At 38.8% G+C, this 17,978-nt stretch overlaps 1 protein-coding gene across 1 annotated transcript in view; it reads left to right on the forward strand.

Annotated features, from left to right (window-relative positions):
- Window positions 1–17,978, forward strand: part of ttn.2 (titin, tandem duplicate 2) — a 308,270-nt gene that overhangs the window by 158,820 nt on the left and 131,472 nt on the right. The window contains exons 112-120 of the mRNA XM_048599205.1: window positions 1,659–1,742; window positions 4,134–4,214; window positions 4,627–4,701; window positions 5,161–5,244; window positions 9,560–9,631; window positions 12,264–12,335; window positions 13,651–13,722; window positions 15,100–15,165; window positions 16,524–16,589. Of these exons, the coding sequence (XP_048455162.1) occupies window positions 1,659–1,742; window positions 4,134–4,214; window positions 4,627–4,701; window positions 5,161–5,244; window positions 9,560–9,631; window positions 12,264–12,335; window positions 13,651–13,722; window positions 15,100–15,165; window positions 16,524–16,589 (672 nt within the window). The remainder of the gene's footprint in view (window positions 1–1,658; window positions 1,743–4,133; window positions 4,215–4,626; window positions 4,702–5,160; window positions 5,245–9,559; window positions 9,632–12,263; window positions 12,336–13,650; window positions 13,723–15,099; window positions 15,166–16,523; window positions 16,590–17,978) is intronic.

Genomic DNA, 17,978 nt, shown 5'->3' on the forward strand with positions numbered 1-17,978 from the left:
ACATTGAATTTTATTTTCACCATATCTTGCCTATATCATAACGGTGTTATTTGTTTGTGTACCATTTAGTTTCTCAAATATTGATTTGTATTCTGTGTAAGCTATGTTATAAGTCTGTGCTGAATGTATTGTACTGTCATAGGATGGAATTTTACTTGTAGAAGTACATTATTCTTTCATTTTTTTTTGAAACTGTGGTATGTACGGTGAGGCAAATTATGGAGTGCAGGACATCATCATTGCTGAAGGGAGGAGAATAGGAAATGTCATGCAGTAATCATAAAATAGAGAGAAACTGATTCCAGGGGCTGGATTTTACAGGCTCTTGACAAGTTTATTTTCAGTAGAAGGTCATGTAAACGAGAATGGGACCAGATTATCAACTTCCTACTGACCCTGAGCTGACCCCCACAACACTGGGGTGGTTGGGGGTTCAGGGCTGGGGAGCTAGGGGGAGTTTAAACGCCGAAATCATCAGCCTTCCTGCTATGGATATTTAAGAGTCAATTGAGCTTGTTAAAGGCTGGAAATACTGGCAAATCAAATGAGCCAGCAGCTCCAGAGTTTGGGACCTGCTGCCACTGAGGAGTGCCACTGGGTAGGTTTTGCCTATCTGCAGTGTATCTCCTGGGCAGGCCTCTCCCAAATCTGCCAGCTAGCCATCAACTGCCTTGAGAGTGTTGGAAGTAGTCTGCGTCCTTGTAAACTTCTGTCCCAAGTTTGTATTTAATTCCTGTGAATTGTGGGAGAAAGGAATGACTGAATAAAAACTCCTTATGTGTTGCAAATTGAAGTTGAATTAAATCTTGGCAGCATTCAATGCATACAATGTCAAAGTACTAGTTGAGTTAATACCAAGAAAGGAAAGAAAGACCTTGCATTACTTTGGGAAATCCCAAAGGCCTTAGATAGAAACAAAGAAGATGAGATCAGGAATAAGTCATTCAGCCCCTGAAGCCTGCTCCATCATTCAATATGATCATTGCTGTTCGTTGAGTTTAATACCCTAATCCTCCCCTCCCCCCATATTGCTGATCCTTTTAGCCACAAGACCTATATTTACCTCCTTGAAAACAATTAATGATTTGGCCTCGACCACTTTCTGTGGTAATGAATTCCACACGCTCACCATCCTCTGGGAGAAGAAATTTCTCCTTATCTCAGCCCTGAAAGGTTTACCCCTTATCCTTAAACTGTGATCCCTGGTTCTGGACTCCTGCACCACCGGGAGCATCCTTCCTGCATCTGGCCTGTCTAGTCCTGTTAGAATTTTATAGGTTTCCCAGCCAAGAAAGTGTTTTGCTGCGTAGTTACTTGTCACAAAGACAATCAATTTTCACATAGCCAGGTCCCAACAGCAATGAAATAAATGATCACAGCTGTTTTTTGTTATGGTTGAATGATAAATATTGACCAGTGGTGGGGGTGGGGGTGGGGCGTGTTGGAGGAATTCAGCTGCTGTTTTTTGAAAAGGATCTCTTTTGTCAACCTGAGTGATAGACAAAGTCTTCTTTATTGTCTTGGACAGTTTATATAATGTAATGTAGTTTTGTGTTAGCTTGATCTGTCATACATGGTTCATATTGTTCTGAATTGTTAGATATTTTAGCTTTTTAAAAAAAAAAAATCTTATCATGAACCAATGATGTCTTTTGAAGTGCCAGAAGTTCCTAAGCAGGCAGTTGCTGAAGAATTTAAACCAGCTGCTGTTCCTAGGAAAGAAGATGCCATTACAGTGGAAGGTATAAAAATGGAACGAAGGGTTCCTTAAGCTCTATCCAACATAATACATTGTTGTGTCAACAACTTCTACTTTTCACAATAACCAGACCCTGCTTCCTGATGTTTAAGTACCATTTGTCTTCTTCATATGCATCCATTCATGCACTTTGTCCTGTTGCACGGTGGTGTTTCTGTTTTGTATCTGATTCCATTGTTTGTGCCGTCATGGGGGGTCACACAAATCAATTAAAATTCTTTCTATTCGTTTTTACGTTTTCGTTGAAATGGAAGTGAAATGGCACAGGTGAAAATTTAATACCAGATAGATTTCCTTGAACACTAAGAAACTGACTTTTAAATCATTATGCACTGAGAACAGTACTATAAGTGATAGATAATTGCCAGTTAAAATGCAATAATCTTATTTTCAAACAGTAATGTGCTTACACTGTAATTAGAACAGACAAAAGTAAGCTAGATCCTGACCTGGAAATAAACTTTTTTTAGATGGCCTTGCGAATGTAGAAGTTCTTCCCAAGTCTTAGTCATAAGAAAGCCAGACCATAGTTAGAGCCCCACCTCCATGGTGCAAGGTCAAAATAAGAATGCCAGGTGGGACCAGATACGACCTAGAGACAATATATTGGTTAATCTAAAGGTAAATATGAGACTGAAACAGTCCCCCATAAATAGTATCACAATTTATTTCAGAATTTTTGTGGGCACCTTTGTAAAAGGCCTATTAGAGGCGGATAGCTAGAATTTATTTCCTGATTGAAGGCACAATATCTTTATGCAAGATGAGCATCTTAAATGTTGCCATATTATAACATATTATAACAGATGAGCCCATCATTTAAAAAGCATAGATAAATTTGCCAATTTGATCACTTTTAATTAAGTCAAAGGAAGATGGTGTTGCTGAATTTTTTTTGTTTGTCATGGGTATGGGTTTCACCAGCTCAGTCGGCACTTATAGCTCATCCCTAATTTCCCTGAAGGCATTTAAGAGTCAACCACATTCCTGTGGGTCTGGAATCATGTGTAGGCCAGACCAGTTAAGGATGGTAGTTTCCTTCCCTAAAGGACATTAGTGAACCAGAGGGGTTTTTTCCCCAACAATTGACAATGGTTCGTGGTCATCATTAGACTCTCAATTCTAGATTTTTATTGAATTTAAATTCCACCATCCTCCATGATGGGATTCAAACCTGAGTCCCCAGAACATTGCATGGATCTCTAGATTAATAGCCTAGTGATAATACTACAAGGCCATTATCTCCCAATGCTGTCCCTGCATTGGAAATTGAAAAACCGGCCTATGGATTTCAGGTTTCGTCTTTACAAAATGGAGTGTCATTTAATGTTAGTTTGTATTGTCATGTGTTTTGTGGGAATTGGCTTTGCATGTTTTAAATAATTTCAAAAAGTTTGGATTTTCTTAAAAAAAACACATCTTAAAACAATCATGTTCTTCAAAGTGAGTGAAGTTTACAAGAAGACCATTACTGAAGAGTTCTATCAAGATGATGTTCAAAGAAGAGAGTTTGTTGCTCCAGCGAAAGGTACAAAATGCTGAGGATTTCAGAGAAATCTTCATATAATCTTATAGAAGTAATTTAAGTTTTTCTAGATTATCATGTAAATCTTATTCTCAGTTTAATGTTTTATCTTCTTCACAAGTAATTTGCTTGAACCATATTTATCCTCAATATGTGTATTTCTGTTCACCTGTTATGTCAATGAATATATTTTACACCAGTTTGTGTTGTTAGTGTTGTCACATGTGTAACTCTTTAGAGAAAGAATTAAATATTTGTGTTCCGTGCTGTCAATTAAATGTATCATTTTAATATTTTGAGTTTCCGCTGAAGTAAATATAACTATATCAGTTACAAAAAATCAGGAATATATAGCTATTTAAACAATAAAACAGATTACTGGCTGCGTTTAATCATTTATGAAACAAAAATAAAATCAAAAATTGCAAAGCAATGTATTTATGGAGTCATAGTCCATACCAACCTGGACATCCCAATCTGACCTAGTCCCATTTGCCAGCTTTTGGGCCATATCCCTCTGATTCATATACCCATCCAGATGCCTTTTAAATGTTATAGTTGTACCTGCCTGCACCACTTCTTATCCTATAACTCTATAACTGAACATAATGAATAAAGATCCTCTGTCTTTTAATTATTGTGGGAAAGGTGCTATCCCGTGAATACAAAAGTAATTAGATAACTATTTCCTAATCAAGTGACCATAAAATAATCAATAAGATTTAATAATTATGTTGTTTCTGAAGAAAGTTGTTACTCTTTTTTATGTGTTTCATGTTATTAATAAGCATAACTTTAGCATAGTGTATATATGTGCTCAATAACATTAAACAATTATACTCTTTAAAGTGTTGGAGGTGCCAAAGAAACCAGTTGCTAAACAAGTCCAACCAATTGAAATTTCAAGAGAAAAAGTCACTCCTATAAAAGGTATATTCAAAAAATCCATGTAAATATTATTTGTACATCTTTTCTTGTCACTTCTTCAATCACGTTCAAAGTTTGTTTTGGTACTTCACTATAGTGAAAGTCAGAAGTAAAGTCCTTTTTTTGACTAAAGGTAGTAAGGATAGTATTTCTCAGAATACATTATATCTCAAGTATACTTCACCAATGCAGAGATGTGTAATTATTACTATTTTACTACTCTAGCCTGTATTATACAGGATTTCATTATTTTGATTTTAACAGTAGTCCTGTATTTGTGAACGAGAATGTCATTATGTATTAATTTTGTGTATTATATGTTTTCTTGTGAGTCTGAACTTGGTGAGTCAACTTTAGTGTTGTCTGAATCAATCTTAAATGAACCATCCTCTTAAAACAATAATGTTTTTTAAAGTGCGAGATGTCCCAAAGAAAACAATTGACGAAGAACGTGTTACTGTTTCAAGGGAAGATGTTGCACCAACCAAAGGTACAAAAGAACACAGAAGAATTTCCCTCCAAATCTTATTCTTATGCTTTGTGCCACTTTATTCTTTACATTGTTGCAAAACATACATTTCTGTTTTTGTCCGTAAATGATGACCAGATCTTAAGTATGATTTTTTTAGGTCCAGCATAATTTCTATTTTCCTATGTTAATCACTCTGTCTGCTGTGCTGTTCTTTTGCAGTGTGGTAGTTAACAAAGTTTTTGTTTTAAATTTGTGTGAGATATTTATACTACTGTACACAAAAATTATGATACCCATTGCAATAGTTTCTACATTCATTTAGTGTTTGTATTATTGTAAAGTATTATGTCCTTTAGTGTTAGTTTTTGTCTGTCATGTCATTTTGAGCTTAAGCATCTTAATATCTTTATAGATTTTCTTGAAATAATTGCACTGTAACATAAAATCAACCTAAAATTATAATAATGTTCTTTAAAGTGCCCGAACTTCCAAGAAAGCCTGTTATTGAGGTGGAGAAACCGATTGCTATTCCAGGAAAAGCGGAGGTTCTTCTAAAGAAAGGTATAAAATACAGGAAAGGGTTTCAAACAAACCTCATATTCATGGAACTTAACATTCAGGCCATTGTATTATAACATCATCTTTTACTTGAATATATTTCCTTAATTTAACAAAAGCTTCACTTAGGACACAATTAAGCATGTTGAATTGTCTTTTTTGTCATTGTTGTTTTCTTCTATTTATGTTGTGAGATGTTGATTAATGTACTGTGTCCCCTTGTATTATTCATGTTGTCATATATTAATTGTAACTTCTATATTTTTCTTTTTGGAGAATACAATCAAAACTTGAAAATGAGAATTTTGCAAATGTTCACATTTGAACGCAAATCTGCAATATAAAAAAAAATAGAAATATCTTACTTTACCAATGGATAAATTCTACAAAATAATGTATTCAGAAAGTTGTAGGTATTCCTCTTAACTGATTTCTGAGTTGATCATTTTAAAAGTACAAAAATTTGTTTGAGATCCACTTGTTCATTTCCAGGATGGAGTGTGCTAGACACCTTATTGATACAACATTAATTTGATGTTAATGTTAGTATTTTCAAATTCCATCCTCTGACCTTCACCCTGTCTTAATCTCACCAGCACCAAAGGACTCATGAACTACTCACAAGTTAGCTGCTGGATTATTTCTTCTGATTGTTGTTTTTAGAACTTTGAGATACATGCCTAAACTTTAAATACCATACATAGAATGATCTGATGGTTGCTGAAGTACTATGTTAACTTAAAATCTTGTGCTAAAACAAATTGTATCCAGATTTAGGCTTCCTGGCAGAGTTTTTTTTGCCTCTAAATTGAACAGGATTGGGAGAACTAAAAGAGGCAACAAGAGCAGTACAAGCTGCTAAAAGAAGCAGGAGAGGCAGAGTACTTTCAGCAGAAGGCCATATCAGTGTATGAGCTTAAGGGAGCAATTTTCTTTACTCAACTTCACCGTGGACCAATGTTTGAGATCTCTTCTCTTTACAAAGGAGATCATGATAGAAATCCATTGTGGTGACTTCAAAGTAAGACAAGGTCAACACTGGCTGTGTCTGTAAAAACAATGTGGTTCCTTTAGTTTGTGCGTCTTACTTATAGCAGGTTTTGCTGAAGATATAAGCAGCATGTTCCAGTTTGGAGTATATTGCTGCATAAGGGAAATGAGAGGCTGTCAGTGAGCAGAGAGACAGATTCTTCTCTTTCATTCTTGCTAGAGACAAGCAGTCAAAGCAAGCATGAGGGTTTGTGTGGCACACAAACTTTCTTATGGTTCAAGGTGCCAAGGATTGGCTACACAGTGCTTTGCTTGAAGATCATATGAACTGAGCAATTTTCATGAACTGGCAACAATTCTACGTGCTCTGCATGTTGTGGATACACAAACATGGCTGATCATCCATGTGAATGTCAATTATCCTGGCAATAGTTCTTTGTGCCACCTACATTTGACTCATTGCCATCAGTCATAGGCTGATGATTAGGCTATCCACTCATGATGCTTCATATATCATGATTCATATGCTGAATTAAGCAGCAAAATATTTTCTAATATGTATGAGGGTTTTATTATAACTCTGTAGTTTAGATGAAGCCTCAGTGTTTACCTTTCCATCAGGCTCCTCTCCCTGGCCAACAGCCCATTTGGGACAAGCTTAGCTCTTTATGTTTCTAATTGACTAATTCAGGTATATTTTCATATATCTCTGGAGCAAGTGGGACTTGAACCCTGGCTTGTTGGTTCAAAGATAGGGATGCAACCATTGTGCCACAAGAGAACTTAGCTCTCAAATAAAAGTCCAATGAGCATCAACATCTGAAGCTGCTTAAGCCTTTTTAAACCTTCAATGGACCGGCATTTCTAAATCTGATACCAGACCCACAAAGGCAAGCACAGCATATCTACATTGAAAATCACACTGTCAGAAGTAATATTATAGACTATCCTCAAGCAACACTGCTGCTACCCAAATCAGTCTGGAGGAGCCATGTGATACTTAATTTGGCAGGTATTAAGGTTTCTGCAGGTATGTTTCATGTTGCAGAACTTGCTGCATAATTTCCTTTGTAGGGGAGGATCTGTATCTGCAGCCCTTTCTGCCCAATCTGGTGAAATAATTTGTTCTTATCAGCAGCACCTCAGTCACACTTCCCCAGTCACCAAGAGTCCATATTCCTTATCAGGCTACCATGTTCATCCTCTTTCTGACACCAAAATGTAAAAGCCATTGGCAAATGCACATTCTAATACAACTTTATGAATTTAATCATGAGATAAGTTATATAAAAATGACCTGGTCCCTCTTGTACTTTCTGCAAGTGCTTGTCTCATCCTGAGACAGGTTTCACTGCCACTGTTATAAGACCTCTGCCAATCAATGGAGTGTCTCCTCAGCTACTTATCTGTTGGACAAAGAAGAAAAGCTGCTGTGATTCTCAGGAAGTCCAGTTGAATAGTGGTATCAAATCCATAACAGAGCTTCCACTGCAGCACTCAAATCTTTGGTGTAAGCTGCAATTGTAATTGTGATATTATCCTAAAGACAAGGCATCACAGTGGGTTTCACAAGTGTACTGAAGGGCACGTATTCCTTCACTGAAAACATGGTTCCAAAGACTGTGCAAAAAAAAGCACAGTGCCAGTTTCTGCTGGACATCTCCCTGCTGCTTGATATTAAATGTACATTTAACAGTGCACTGAACATTTGCATTCAGCATTATTCAAAAGCCTAGTCCATCGAAATCCTCATCTGACTTCTATGTAGAATGACCAATCAGGGTAGCGTGTGACTGGGAGAGGAATTTGCAGAGAGTGCTGTTGCCATACACCTGGTGTCCTTGTCCTTCTAGGTGGTAGAGGTAGTGAGTGAGTTTGAAATGTGTTATCAAAGGAATATTGTCTGGTTGCTGCACTGCAACTTGTTGCTTTCATCTGTGATGCGTGAAGTGAATGTTTAGGATGGTAGATGTGCTATTAATTAAGTGAGCTGCTTTATCCTGGATGCTGGCAAACTTCTTGAATGTCAAGCAAATGGAGAATATTTCATCCCCTTCCTGAAATGTAACTTGTAGATGCTGGACAGGCTTTAGGTCTCCATAGAATTCCCAATCTCCAGTCAGCTGTTACAGCTACAGTATTTTGACAGGTTTTACAGTTTAAGTTTCTGGTCAGTGGTAACCCCCTGTATGTTGATGGCAGGGAATTCCACAATCACAAGGCTGGTGAATGACAAGGGCAGGTAATTAGTTTTTCTTTTGTTCGACTTGGTCATTTCCTTGCACTTGTGTGCCACAAGATTTAGCTGCCAGTATCACATCAGAATATTGCTCAAGTCTTGATGCATGTAGGCGTAAGAGTGCCTTTGTATCTGAGAAGTTGTGAATGGTGCTAAGGAGAAGATTGTTGGACCAGTATTTCAGAAACTTGGATTTTTTTCCTGCTTTTTTTGCACAGGCAACTCTAAAATATTTAGTAAATGTTGCTCTCAGCATTCTTTCCCACAAAGTTCCTCATTGAATCTTTGAGGGCCCACAGTGGCTCATGCATACCCAATTTTGACCATCTGGATCTGCTCTTTCTTTCTCGCACACCCACCCACCCACTTTGACCTTCAGGGGTAGCCACTCAATCAGTAGTAATATCACCGGACAAGCTGGATGATGGGCATTAAAATCGCCCCTGAAAAATATATTCTGTGATCTCGCTGCCCTCAGTCCATCATTCAAATGGCAATCAATTTAGATGAGTACTAACTCATCATCTGAGCAGTAGTGGCAATTGGTAATGGGCAGTGAATTCCCTTGACCTTATTTGACTTGTTAGCATGAGAGTGCATGAAGTCTGGAGTCACTATTGAGAATCCCCAATGTTTGCTACCTCACTACTGTGTAGTACTGAACCACTCCTAATGTAGGTGTTGGGAAAGAACTGTTGGGAAAGAACATAGCCAGGAATGCAGGAGTCTGGGACATTGGCTGTCAGGTATGATTTGGTAAGTATATCTCCATCTGGTTGATGTGTTACTTGTCTAGCAGAGCTCCCCCAGAGCTCTCTCAATTATGACACCACTGCCCACGTGTTTGTGAGGATGCAGGGTCACAGGAGCAGGATGTGCCTTTGTTTCTTTTTTGCGCCACTCAGCTTGATGCCAGGTGATCTGTCTAGTTTTACGTTCACCAATCTGTTCCCCAAAAACTTTAAGTGAAAATAGATAATATTGCCTTACATTGAATTTCTCTGCCAAATATACTTGTGTTCTTTTAATCTATTGCTTTGACGTGGATACATTAACTATTAACATCTAACATTATACTGTTTCTTAAAGTACCAGAGATTCCTGAGAAGCCAGTTCCTGAACCATTGAAACCAAAGAAAGATGCAGTTACTCCAGAAAAAGGTGTATTTCTTTTCATTACTTTGGATGTTGGAAATACTTATATGGATAAATACCATGTCAATTTTTAAACATTAATATTCTATTTCATTCACGTTTCATAGTTTAATGTGTTGATATTATTTGATATTATTTCTACAAACTCCAACAACCACAACCGCCTTCCTTTGTGCTAGGTGTAATTCCAACCAGTGGGGTATTTTTCCCTGTTAGTTCCAGTTTTGCTATGTTTCCTTGATGCTACAGTTAGGCAATTACATCCTTGATGTCAAGGGCAGTCACCTTCACCTCAGTTCTTGAATTCAGTTCTCTATCCATATTTGGGCTAAGTCGCTAATAAGGATAGGAGCAGAGTGGTCCTGGCAGAGCCCAAACTGAGCATGAGTGAGCAGCTTAGCACTGAATTTGATAGCACTGTCATCTACACCATATTATTCTTGTTATGATCAAGAGTAGACTTTTGGGGTGTTAATTAGCCAGTATGGAAATTTCCTGCTTCATGTGGACTTTTTGAAATTGCACACATTTTTATTTTGATGCCAGTATTATATCAGTAGAGGAACAACTTAGCTGGAATGCAGCATGAGTACTGCAAATGATTATTGTCAAGACCCAAAACGTTTCCTTCAGACATTTCTTGACATTGCATGAAGTGAATCAAATTGATTTAATCAGCTACTGTGGCCTCAGGAGGAAGCTGAGATGGATTATCCACTTAAGATTTCTGGCTGAAGATGTTTTTATTTGTTTATGGATGTGAGCATTGCTGCCTAGACTGGCATTTATTGCCCATCCTCAATTGCCATATGGTTGTGAATGCTTCACTTCTTTCACTTCTGGCATCGTCAGTGTAGGTTAGGACATTCATTGAGCCTCCTTCTCCTGGTAATTGTTTCAAAGGCTACCACCACTTGTGGCTACATGCGGCTGCTTTGCAGATCCACTGGTTATTAAATTGCCAAGTCCGTCTTTAGCTTCCATTGCTTGGTATAAATGTGGTCATGAGTGGTAGTTTCACAGTGTTGGCCCCTCATTTTTAGGTATGTTGTTGGCATGGTCTCCTGTCTTTCTTATTGACTGAGGGTAGATCCTTCAGTTTGATGGTATTAATCGAATAAGATCTGTTGTGGGCCAAGAGGCTACAGCTTGAGGTTGATTATAATACAGTTGATACTGACAATCCAAACAGTTCTGAGTCTATCACACGTGGCATGGTGCAGTGCCGCACAGCGCACTGACAGGTTTAGTTTGGCAGCAGCTACAACTTTGGGTCGGTCAGTGTTGTTGTTACTGCATTATACTCAGGGCGGAAACCTCCAGTCCTTCAGGTGGAAAGGCAACTTAGGTAGATGAGATCATGGCACATCGGGACCTAACTGCTTTCATTCTTCTGTCCAAATCAGGTTCTGTGCAGAAGGCAGATATGTGACCTTCCCACACTGCTGCCAGTTGAGACCCATAAGTGGTCAATTAATGACCAGTTAAAGGCCTATTTCTGCCTGGCCTGAAATTATCTGAGTTCCAGATGGGCCAACAAAGAGGACCTGATTGCACCTGACCAGTGCTCCTGATTGGTAAACCATTGCAAACTGCCTGAGAGTGGTGTAGGAGGGTCCCTTGATCTACATGATTTGAGGATGACATAGGGCAGGTCGATAGTTGCATAGAGGCAGCTCCTGGTTCCCCTCCCCCATGGACCCCAACCCAAGACGCCACCCCCCTCCCCCCCCCCCAAAAGCACTTATCTCACCTTGTTTTTCACAATGTTGCTGTATTCCACCTTAATAGTGACTCCACAGAGTGTGGCAGCTGTAAGCCTCTGCTTGACTGGAACTTCTTCCTGAGTGGTGTTTCTGCCTCTGTGGACTTGATTTCAGAGAAAGGCCTAATGCTGCCCTTCAAATTGTTTGACTGGAGGAAGAGTCAGAGTGGGTGCCATATCACTTATGAGCAAGCAAGCAAGACACCTGATTAAAGCAGAAGATTCCACCTTTAATAATATTCGTAAAAATCCCCCTCCTAAAATAGACCCTGTACTCTTTTTGCCCTCTTGGTTCTTTCAAATGGTGATGAACATGCAGGATCACTAATTCTTAGGCTAAGGAAGGTCAATAGGTGATAATTAGCTGATATTTCTCTTGTCCCTTTTTGACCTTATGCTATAAGATTTCAGGGAGTGTGGAGTCAGTGTTGTGGGCTCCCATGTTCACTGTGTCAAATTTATATACCACTGTGTCTCCATCTCAGATATATCTGTCCTGTGGTGGGATAGGACATACCAAGAGATGGTGATGTCAGTCTGGCTCTACAACATAATTTGTTGTGTATGTTTATGTCAGGCTGTTGCTGTTGTAGGCTGTGGAACAGCTCTTCCAATTTTGGCACAAGTTTCCAGATGTTGCTGAGGAATACTTTCAACTTGGCAGGCTGTGTCTTTACCATTCTTGTTGTCTAGGTCAGCGCTGCATTGTCACTCTTGTTTCAGATTAACAATTTTTTTCTCCTAATTTATGCAAATGAAGAAGACATTCTCATTCAAATAACATTGTGTTATTTTGCAATGTTGCTTAGATATCATAACCATAAAAATGTTAAATCTTAAGCACCTTAACATTAAACTGTTCATATTTTAAAGTGCCAGAAGTTCCTAAGAAGCCAGTTCCTGAACCATTGAAACCAAAGAAGGAGATGGTTACTCCTGAGAAAGGTACTTTTCTTTTTCTTATTTGTAGATACTGGAAATATTTATTGGAGTAAATAGCACATTCATATTTAAATATTCATATTTTAGTTTATTTTTAGTTTGTGCTTTTATGTGTTTAAGTGCTTGTATTATTGCTACAAATTCTAAGTAATGCAACCAGCTTCCTTTGTGCTAAGTATGATTCCAAACAGTGGAGCGTTTTGCCCCCAGTCCCCATCGACTTCAGTTTTGCTCGAGCTCTTTGGTGCCTTACCTAATCAAATGCACTCTTGATGTCAAAATACTCACCCTCACCTCACTTCTAGAGTTTATCTTTTTTGTTGATGTTAAAAGCAAAGCTAAAGTTAGATGTTGAGCAGAACTCTAACTGAGCAGTTTAAATTGTTGCTTAGTAACCCTGTCAACGGCACATTCCACAGCTGTGCGGACGTTTGATAGTGAATGGATGAAGCAGGTTTGGATTTTTCCTGCTGCTGAAAATGAGCACACTGCACTTGTCTCTGAGCAGCCCAACTGCTCCCCCAACTCTTGCGCCACCTTGCCAGCAACCCCACCCTGCCTCACTCACTTCTGGCCTGCGTTTCTTGGCCAACCCATTCCTTGGGTGCAGTACCAGCAGCAATCACCACTGACTGAAACGCACTTCAAGAATGGTCAGCAGCTCTCGATGAGCACAATATCAGAACCTAGGGTCCTGGATCCTCAGGTAGGTCAGATACAGGCCAGATAAGAGCTTTATGATGCTTAATCAAGTTGGGCCTCCACCTCAGGGGTAACATGTGTTTCTAAATGGTTCTCCATCTGGTGGGTTGAATCCAAGTCAGTTGCATTAAATCCAACCTTTCACGTTGAGGGTTCCCAGAGTCTATAATATATCACTGTACCACCACCTCCCATGACTCTGTCCTGCTTGTGATACAGGACATAATCCAAGGATGATGATGCTGCTGTTAGGTATCTTGACTGTAAAGTATGATTCAGTGAGTACAACTATGTGAGGCTTTTGGTTGACTAATCTATCTCATGACTAGTCATTTGCACAGCCTTCCCAATTTTGGCACCAGACCCCAGATATTGCCAAGGAAATGTTGCCTGGGGAGGAGGTGTCTTTTTTTGTTTGTTTCCAGTATTTAGTCAATGCCACGTCATCAGTCACGTTTTATTATAACCAATTTCACCCTCAGCTTGTTCAGCAGAATAATGTCTCTTTTAATTCAGCTTCTCTACCAGCTTGTATTATTTTAACTTGTTGTCTAGATATATGAATGATAAGATCATTGCATCTTAAGCATTTTAACATTATCCTGTTTCTTTTAAGTGCCAGAAGTTCCGAAGAAGCCAGTTCCTGAACCTGTGAAACCAAAGGAAGAGGCAGTCATTCCTGAGGAAGGTAGGTTTTTTTTGTTATTTAAGATGCTGGGATTACTTGCAAGAAGCAAACAGCTTGTGGCTGTTTAAATATTAAAAAGCTGAGCTTTGTCCTACATTAAGAAAGAAAGATGCAAAAGTTAAAAATAAGATTTAAGTTTAAGAACCAGAAATTTTTTATGAATAAGCTGAGATGTGAATCCTATGTGAATATCCATGGAATTCCACATAATTCAAAATTACTTTCTTTCATGTAATTATTTTAAGTATCCACTTTAATCACAAAAATATGAAACACATCTTCCTAAATTTGGACATTATTTTGAGTACAATAATTATAATTTTAAAAATTATTTTCACAATAAATTTACATTAATTTGCTTTATTTTGCTTCTCTTGGCTTGATTTTACCTTCCGTAAATTTGCAATTGTTACTGTTATGATTTCAATGCATCATTCTTTACATCCTCAGTGTTACTTTCAACATCCTCAAGATCAAAATGTACATCTACACCTAATTCTTGAATGCTTGTTATTGCTCTGTATCTTTCAACATCAGTGTCAAAAGTAATGTTTGTAGCATCATGCACTACATACCTGGATAATTCTGCATCTTTTGTTTTCATTCATAGGAGGTATGCATCATTAACTAGGCCATCATTTACTACCCATTCTTAAATTCCCGTGAGAAGGTGATGGTGAGCTGCCTCCTTGAACCATTGCCAACTATCCATAGCATGCATGGCGCACACACACACACACACACACTGACTTGCTCACACATACACACTCTCTTTCTCTGTTCACCCCCACCTTCATCACCTTTTGGGCAGCAGCTATACCTTTCAGGGCTAAAATATTGAGCCAATCAGTGTCAGAATTTGAAATCTGTCCCCTATATTCTGTGCCCTTGCCATCCCCAGTGTTACTTCCAAGTAGGAATAGTAATTCGACAGCTGAAGAAGGGCAGGGAGTGTTAATAAGCTGGAGCTTATAATAAGCTATTGCTGGTGTGTCTGTCGTGCTGGTGGGAAAAGACATATCCTGGATAGTGATGCAGGAGTTGGGGACATTAGCTGTTAGCCATGATTTGGTGTGTGTCTATTGTCAGACTGTTGCTTGACTCCGAATCTTGGGATAACTCCCCAAATGTCAATGAAGAAGAATTTGCAGGGCCAACTCAGCTAGATGTGACTTTATTGTTTCTTATGCTCAAATCAGTGCTAGGTAATCTACCTAGTTTTAATCAATTTCTTCCCTGGAAGGTAAAAATGACAATAGATAATGTTGCCTTATGTTGAATGTCTCTGTTATATTAACCTGTTGCTCAGATATAGATACATTAATGATAAAAGCATTGCATCCTGAACATTTTAACATTATGCTTTCTTTTTTAAAGTTCCAGAGGTTCCTAAGAAACCAGTTCCTGAACCACTGAAACCAAAGAAAGAGGTTCCAGAAAAAGGTATTTATTTTTGCTTTTTTAGATATTGGAAATACCATTTTACTGTTTAAATATTAATAGTTTCTTTTATTTATATGTTATGCTTTAATATATTTCTTAGTATTGTTATTGTTGCAGCAAACTCAAACATGTACAACTACGTGTGAAAAGAACCTCGAGAAAGCTTTATTATCATTCCCATTATTTTACATTTTCTAGGGCTCCTCAGTGCCTACCTTGGTCAAGTGCTGTCTTGATATCAAAGGGCAGTCACTATCACCTCAGCTCTTTTGTTCATGTCTGAAACTAGGCTGCAATGAGACCTGGAGTCAGTGTTCCTGATAGAACCTAAATTGGGTGTCAGCAAGAGCTATTGCTGTCCAAGTGTCACTTGATAGTACTCTCAGTGTTGTCTTCCATCACTTTTCTGTTGATTGAGAGTAGACTATTGGGTGAGTAATTTACTGGGCTGGAATTTTTCTGCTGTTTGTGACCAGGACATATTTGGGCACTTTTGCAAATTGTTGCGTAGTTGCCAGTGCTCTAACTGTACTGGAACAGCTTGGCTAAAGACCCTGATAATTATGGAGCACAATATTTGATTACTACAACTAGGATTTTGTCTTGTCCCATAACTTTTGCTATATCCAGTGCCTTCAGCCATTTCCTAATATAATGTGGAATTGGCTCATGACTAGGCCATGAAGAATCAACCACTTCACACTTCAGCTGAAGATAGTGGCTGATGCATCAACGTGTCTTTTGTATTAATGTATTGGGCTTATCCATCATTAAAGTGGGGATGTTTGTGGAGACTTTTCCAACCCAAAAGTTGTTTCATTATTGACAACTATTCATGACTGAATGTGTCAGAAATGCAAGTACTGTTTTTGGAATCAGGTAACTCTTTCTAAAGCAAGCAGCTTCAGGTGTTTATAATACATGTATTCAGCTTCACCAATGGGTCTGTCCAACCAGCTGGTTGGACAGGACAAGACTAATGAAGGTGATGTTGGAGTCTGAGCCATTGACGGTAGGGTATAGTTTGATGAGTGTGTTCATGTCAGGCCCTTCTTTGAATAATCTGTGGAGAGGTCACCTAATTTTGGCATAATAAGCAGGTTTAATGAGGAGGACGTTGCAAGGTCAATTGGGTGAGATGTGCCTTTGTTGTTTCCTGTATTTTGGGCAATTTATGCTTGATGATTTGTCGAGTTTTATTTTAACTAGATTCTTCCTGAGTACATGTATATCTGGCTAGATTATGTCACTGGGTTGAAGTTCTCTTCCAAGTATATTTTTGTTAGTTAATTGTCTTGATATCTCAACGATAAAAGCAGATTGTAATACCCATCTTAACATTATATTGTTTCTTAAAGTTCCAGAGGTTCCTAAGAAGCCAGTTCCTGAACCATTGAAACCAAAGAAAGAGGTTCCAGAAAAAGGTACATTTTTTTAGGTTAAGAATAAAGACTCTTCCTTTTAAGGCAGACATTAAGAGCTTTTTTTACCTTTTGCTAGAGTCTGAAATTTTCTTCCACACAAGTTTTAAAATTTTCAATAGACAAGACAATCAAGGGTTATGGAGGAATATGTAGACAGACAAATAAGCTGAGGTCACAACTATAGCAATCATTATATTGAATGGTGCAGCAGACTTGAAAGAGCAAATGGCGCACTGCTGCATTCCTAATATCAGGTAAAAGCCAATCTTGTCACTATAATGCAACACTTGGATATGGTCAGGGCTAGTTCTGGACCGCAAGGCTTTATAACTCGAATCAGGATGTTTCTTCAAATCATATGGAATGAATGAACTCAATTGAAGGCAGCCATCTCTGGTGCTGGGATCTCAACAAGAGCCTGAGATGGACAGGCCACATGACACTTACAGCTGAAGATTGTAGCAAATAGTTCAGGATTGTCTTTTGCACTGAGGTGTTGGGCTGTACCTTTGTTGAGGATGGGGGTGATTGTGGACTCTCCCCCTTTCCAACCAACATTCCTGGATGAATGTGCAGGACCGCAAAGCTCTGCTGTGATCTATTGCTTGTGCAATTGCTTAACTCTGTCTATAGTGCACTTCTCCACTGTTTGCCATGCATGTCATCTGTGTTCTAGTTTTACTCTCTTCACATCTCATTTTCAGGCATGTTTGGTGCTGTTTCTGTGTTGCCCTTCTTCATGGAACCAGGATTGATCCCTGGATTCATGGTAATGCAGGAGTGAAGTCTGTGGCCTGTCATGAGGTTGCAGATTGCAGATGATTACAATATTGCTACTATTGACAGTGCACACTGCCTCAAGGATACCCAGTTTTAAGCTGCTAAATCTGTACTGAATCTACGCCTTTTAACATGGTGGTACTGCCATATAACACAAGCCTGTTGTCAGTTGCCATGTCCTTCAGAGAAGGCCTGCTCAGTGAACACATGGTTTGCCCTTGTAGGAGTATAAAAGTGCAGGAATATTAATTTTTTGCCTGCTGGTGGAAGCGGGTGCTTGGTAGGTGGGAACAAATAGGACCTTTCCTGGGCCATGCTTGGCCTGATTCCATAAGGACTCATAGGTACTGGAGTCAATGTTCAGGCTCCCCGGGTTGCTCCTTCCCAACCTGATACCAGTGTGTCACTGCTAAATCTGCCCTGCTGTGGAGACAGGACAGAGACGGACTGTGCGATACTACAGCCTAGGGCTTTGGCTGTATGGTTTAATTCAGTGAATATAACTGTGCCATGCAGTGGCGAAGGGACAGCTCTCCTCGTTTTGGCACAAGTCCCCAGATGATAATGAGAGGACTTCACATGGTCAAATGGGTAAAATGCAGCTTTTTC

This window comes from Rhincodon typus, chromosome 7 (assembly GCF_021869965.1).
Source record: "Rhincodon typus isolate 14 chromosome 7, sRhiTyp1.1, whole genome shotgun sequence".
Lineage (NCBI taxonomy): Eukaryota > Metazoa > Chordata > Chondrichthyes > Orectolobiformes > Rhincodontidae > Rhincodon > Rhincodon typus.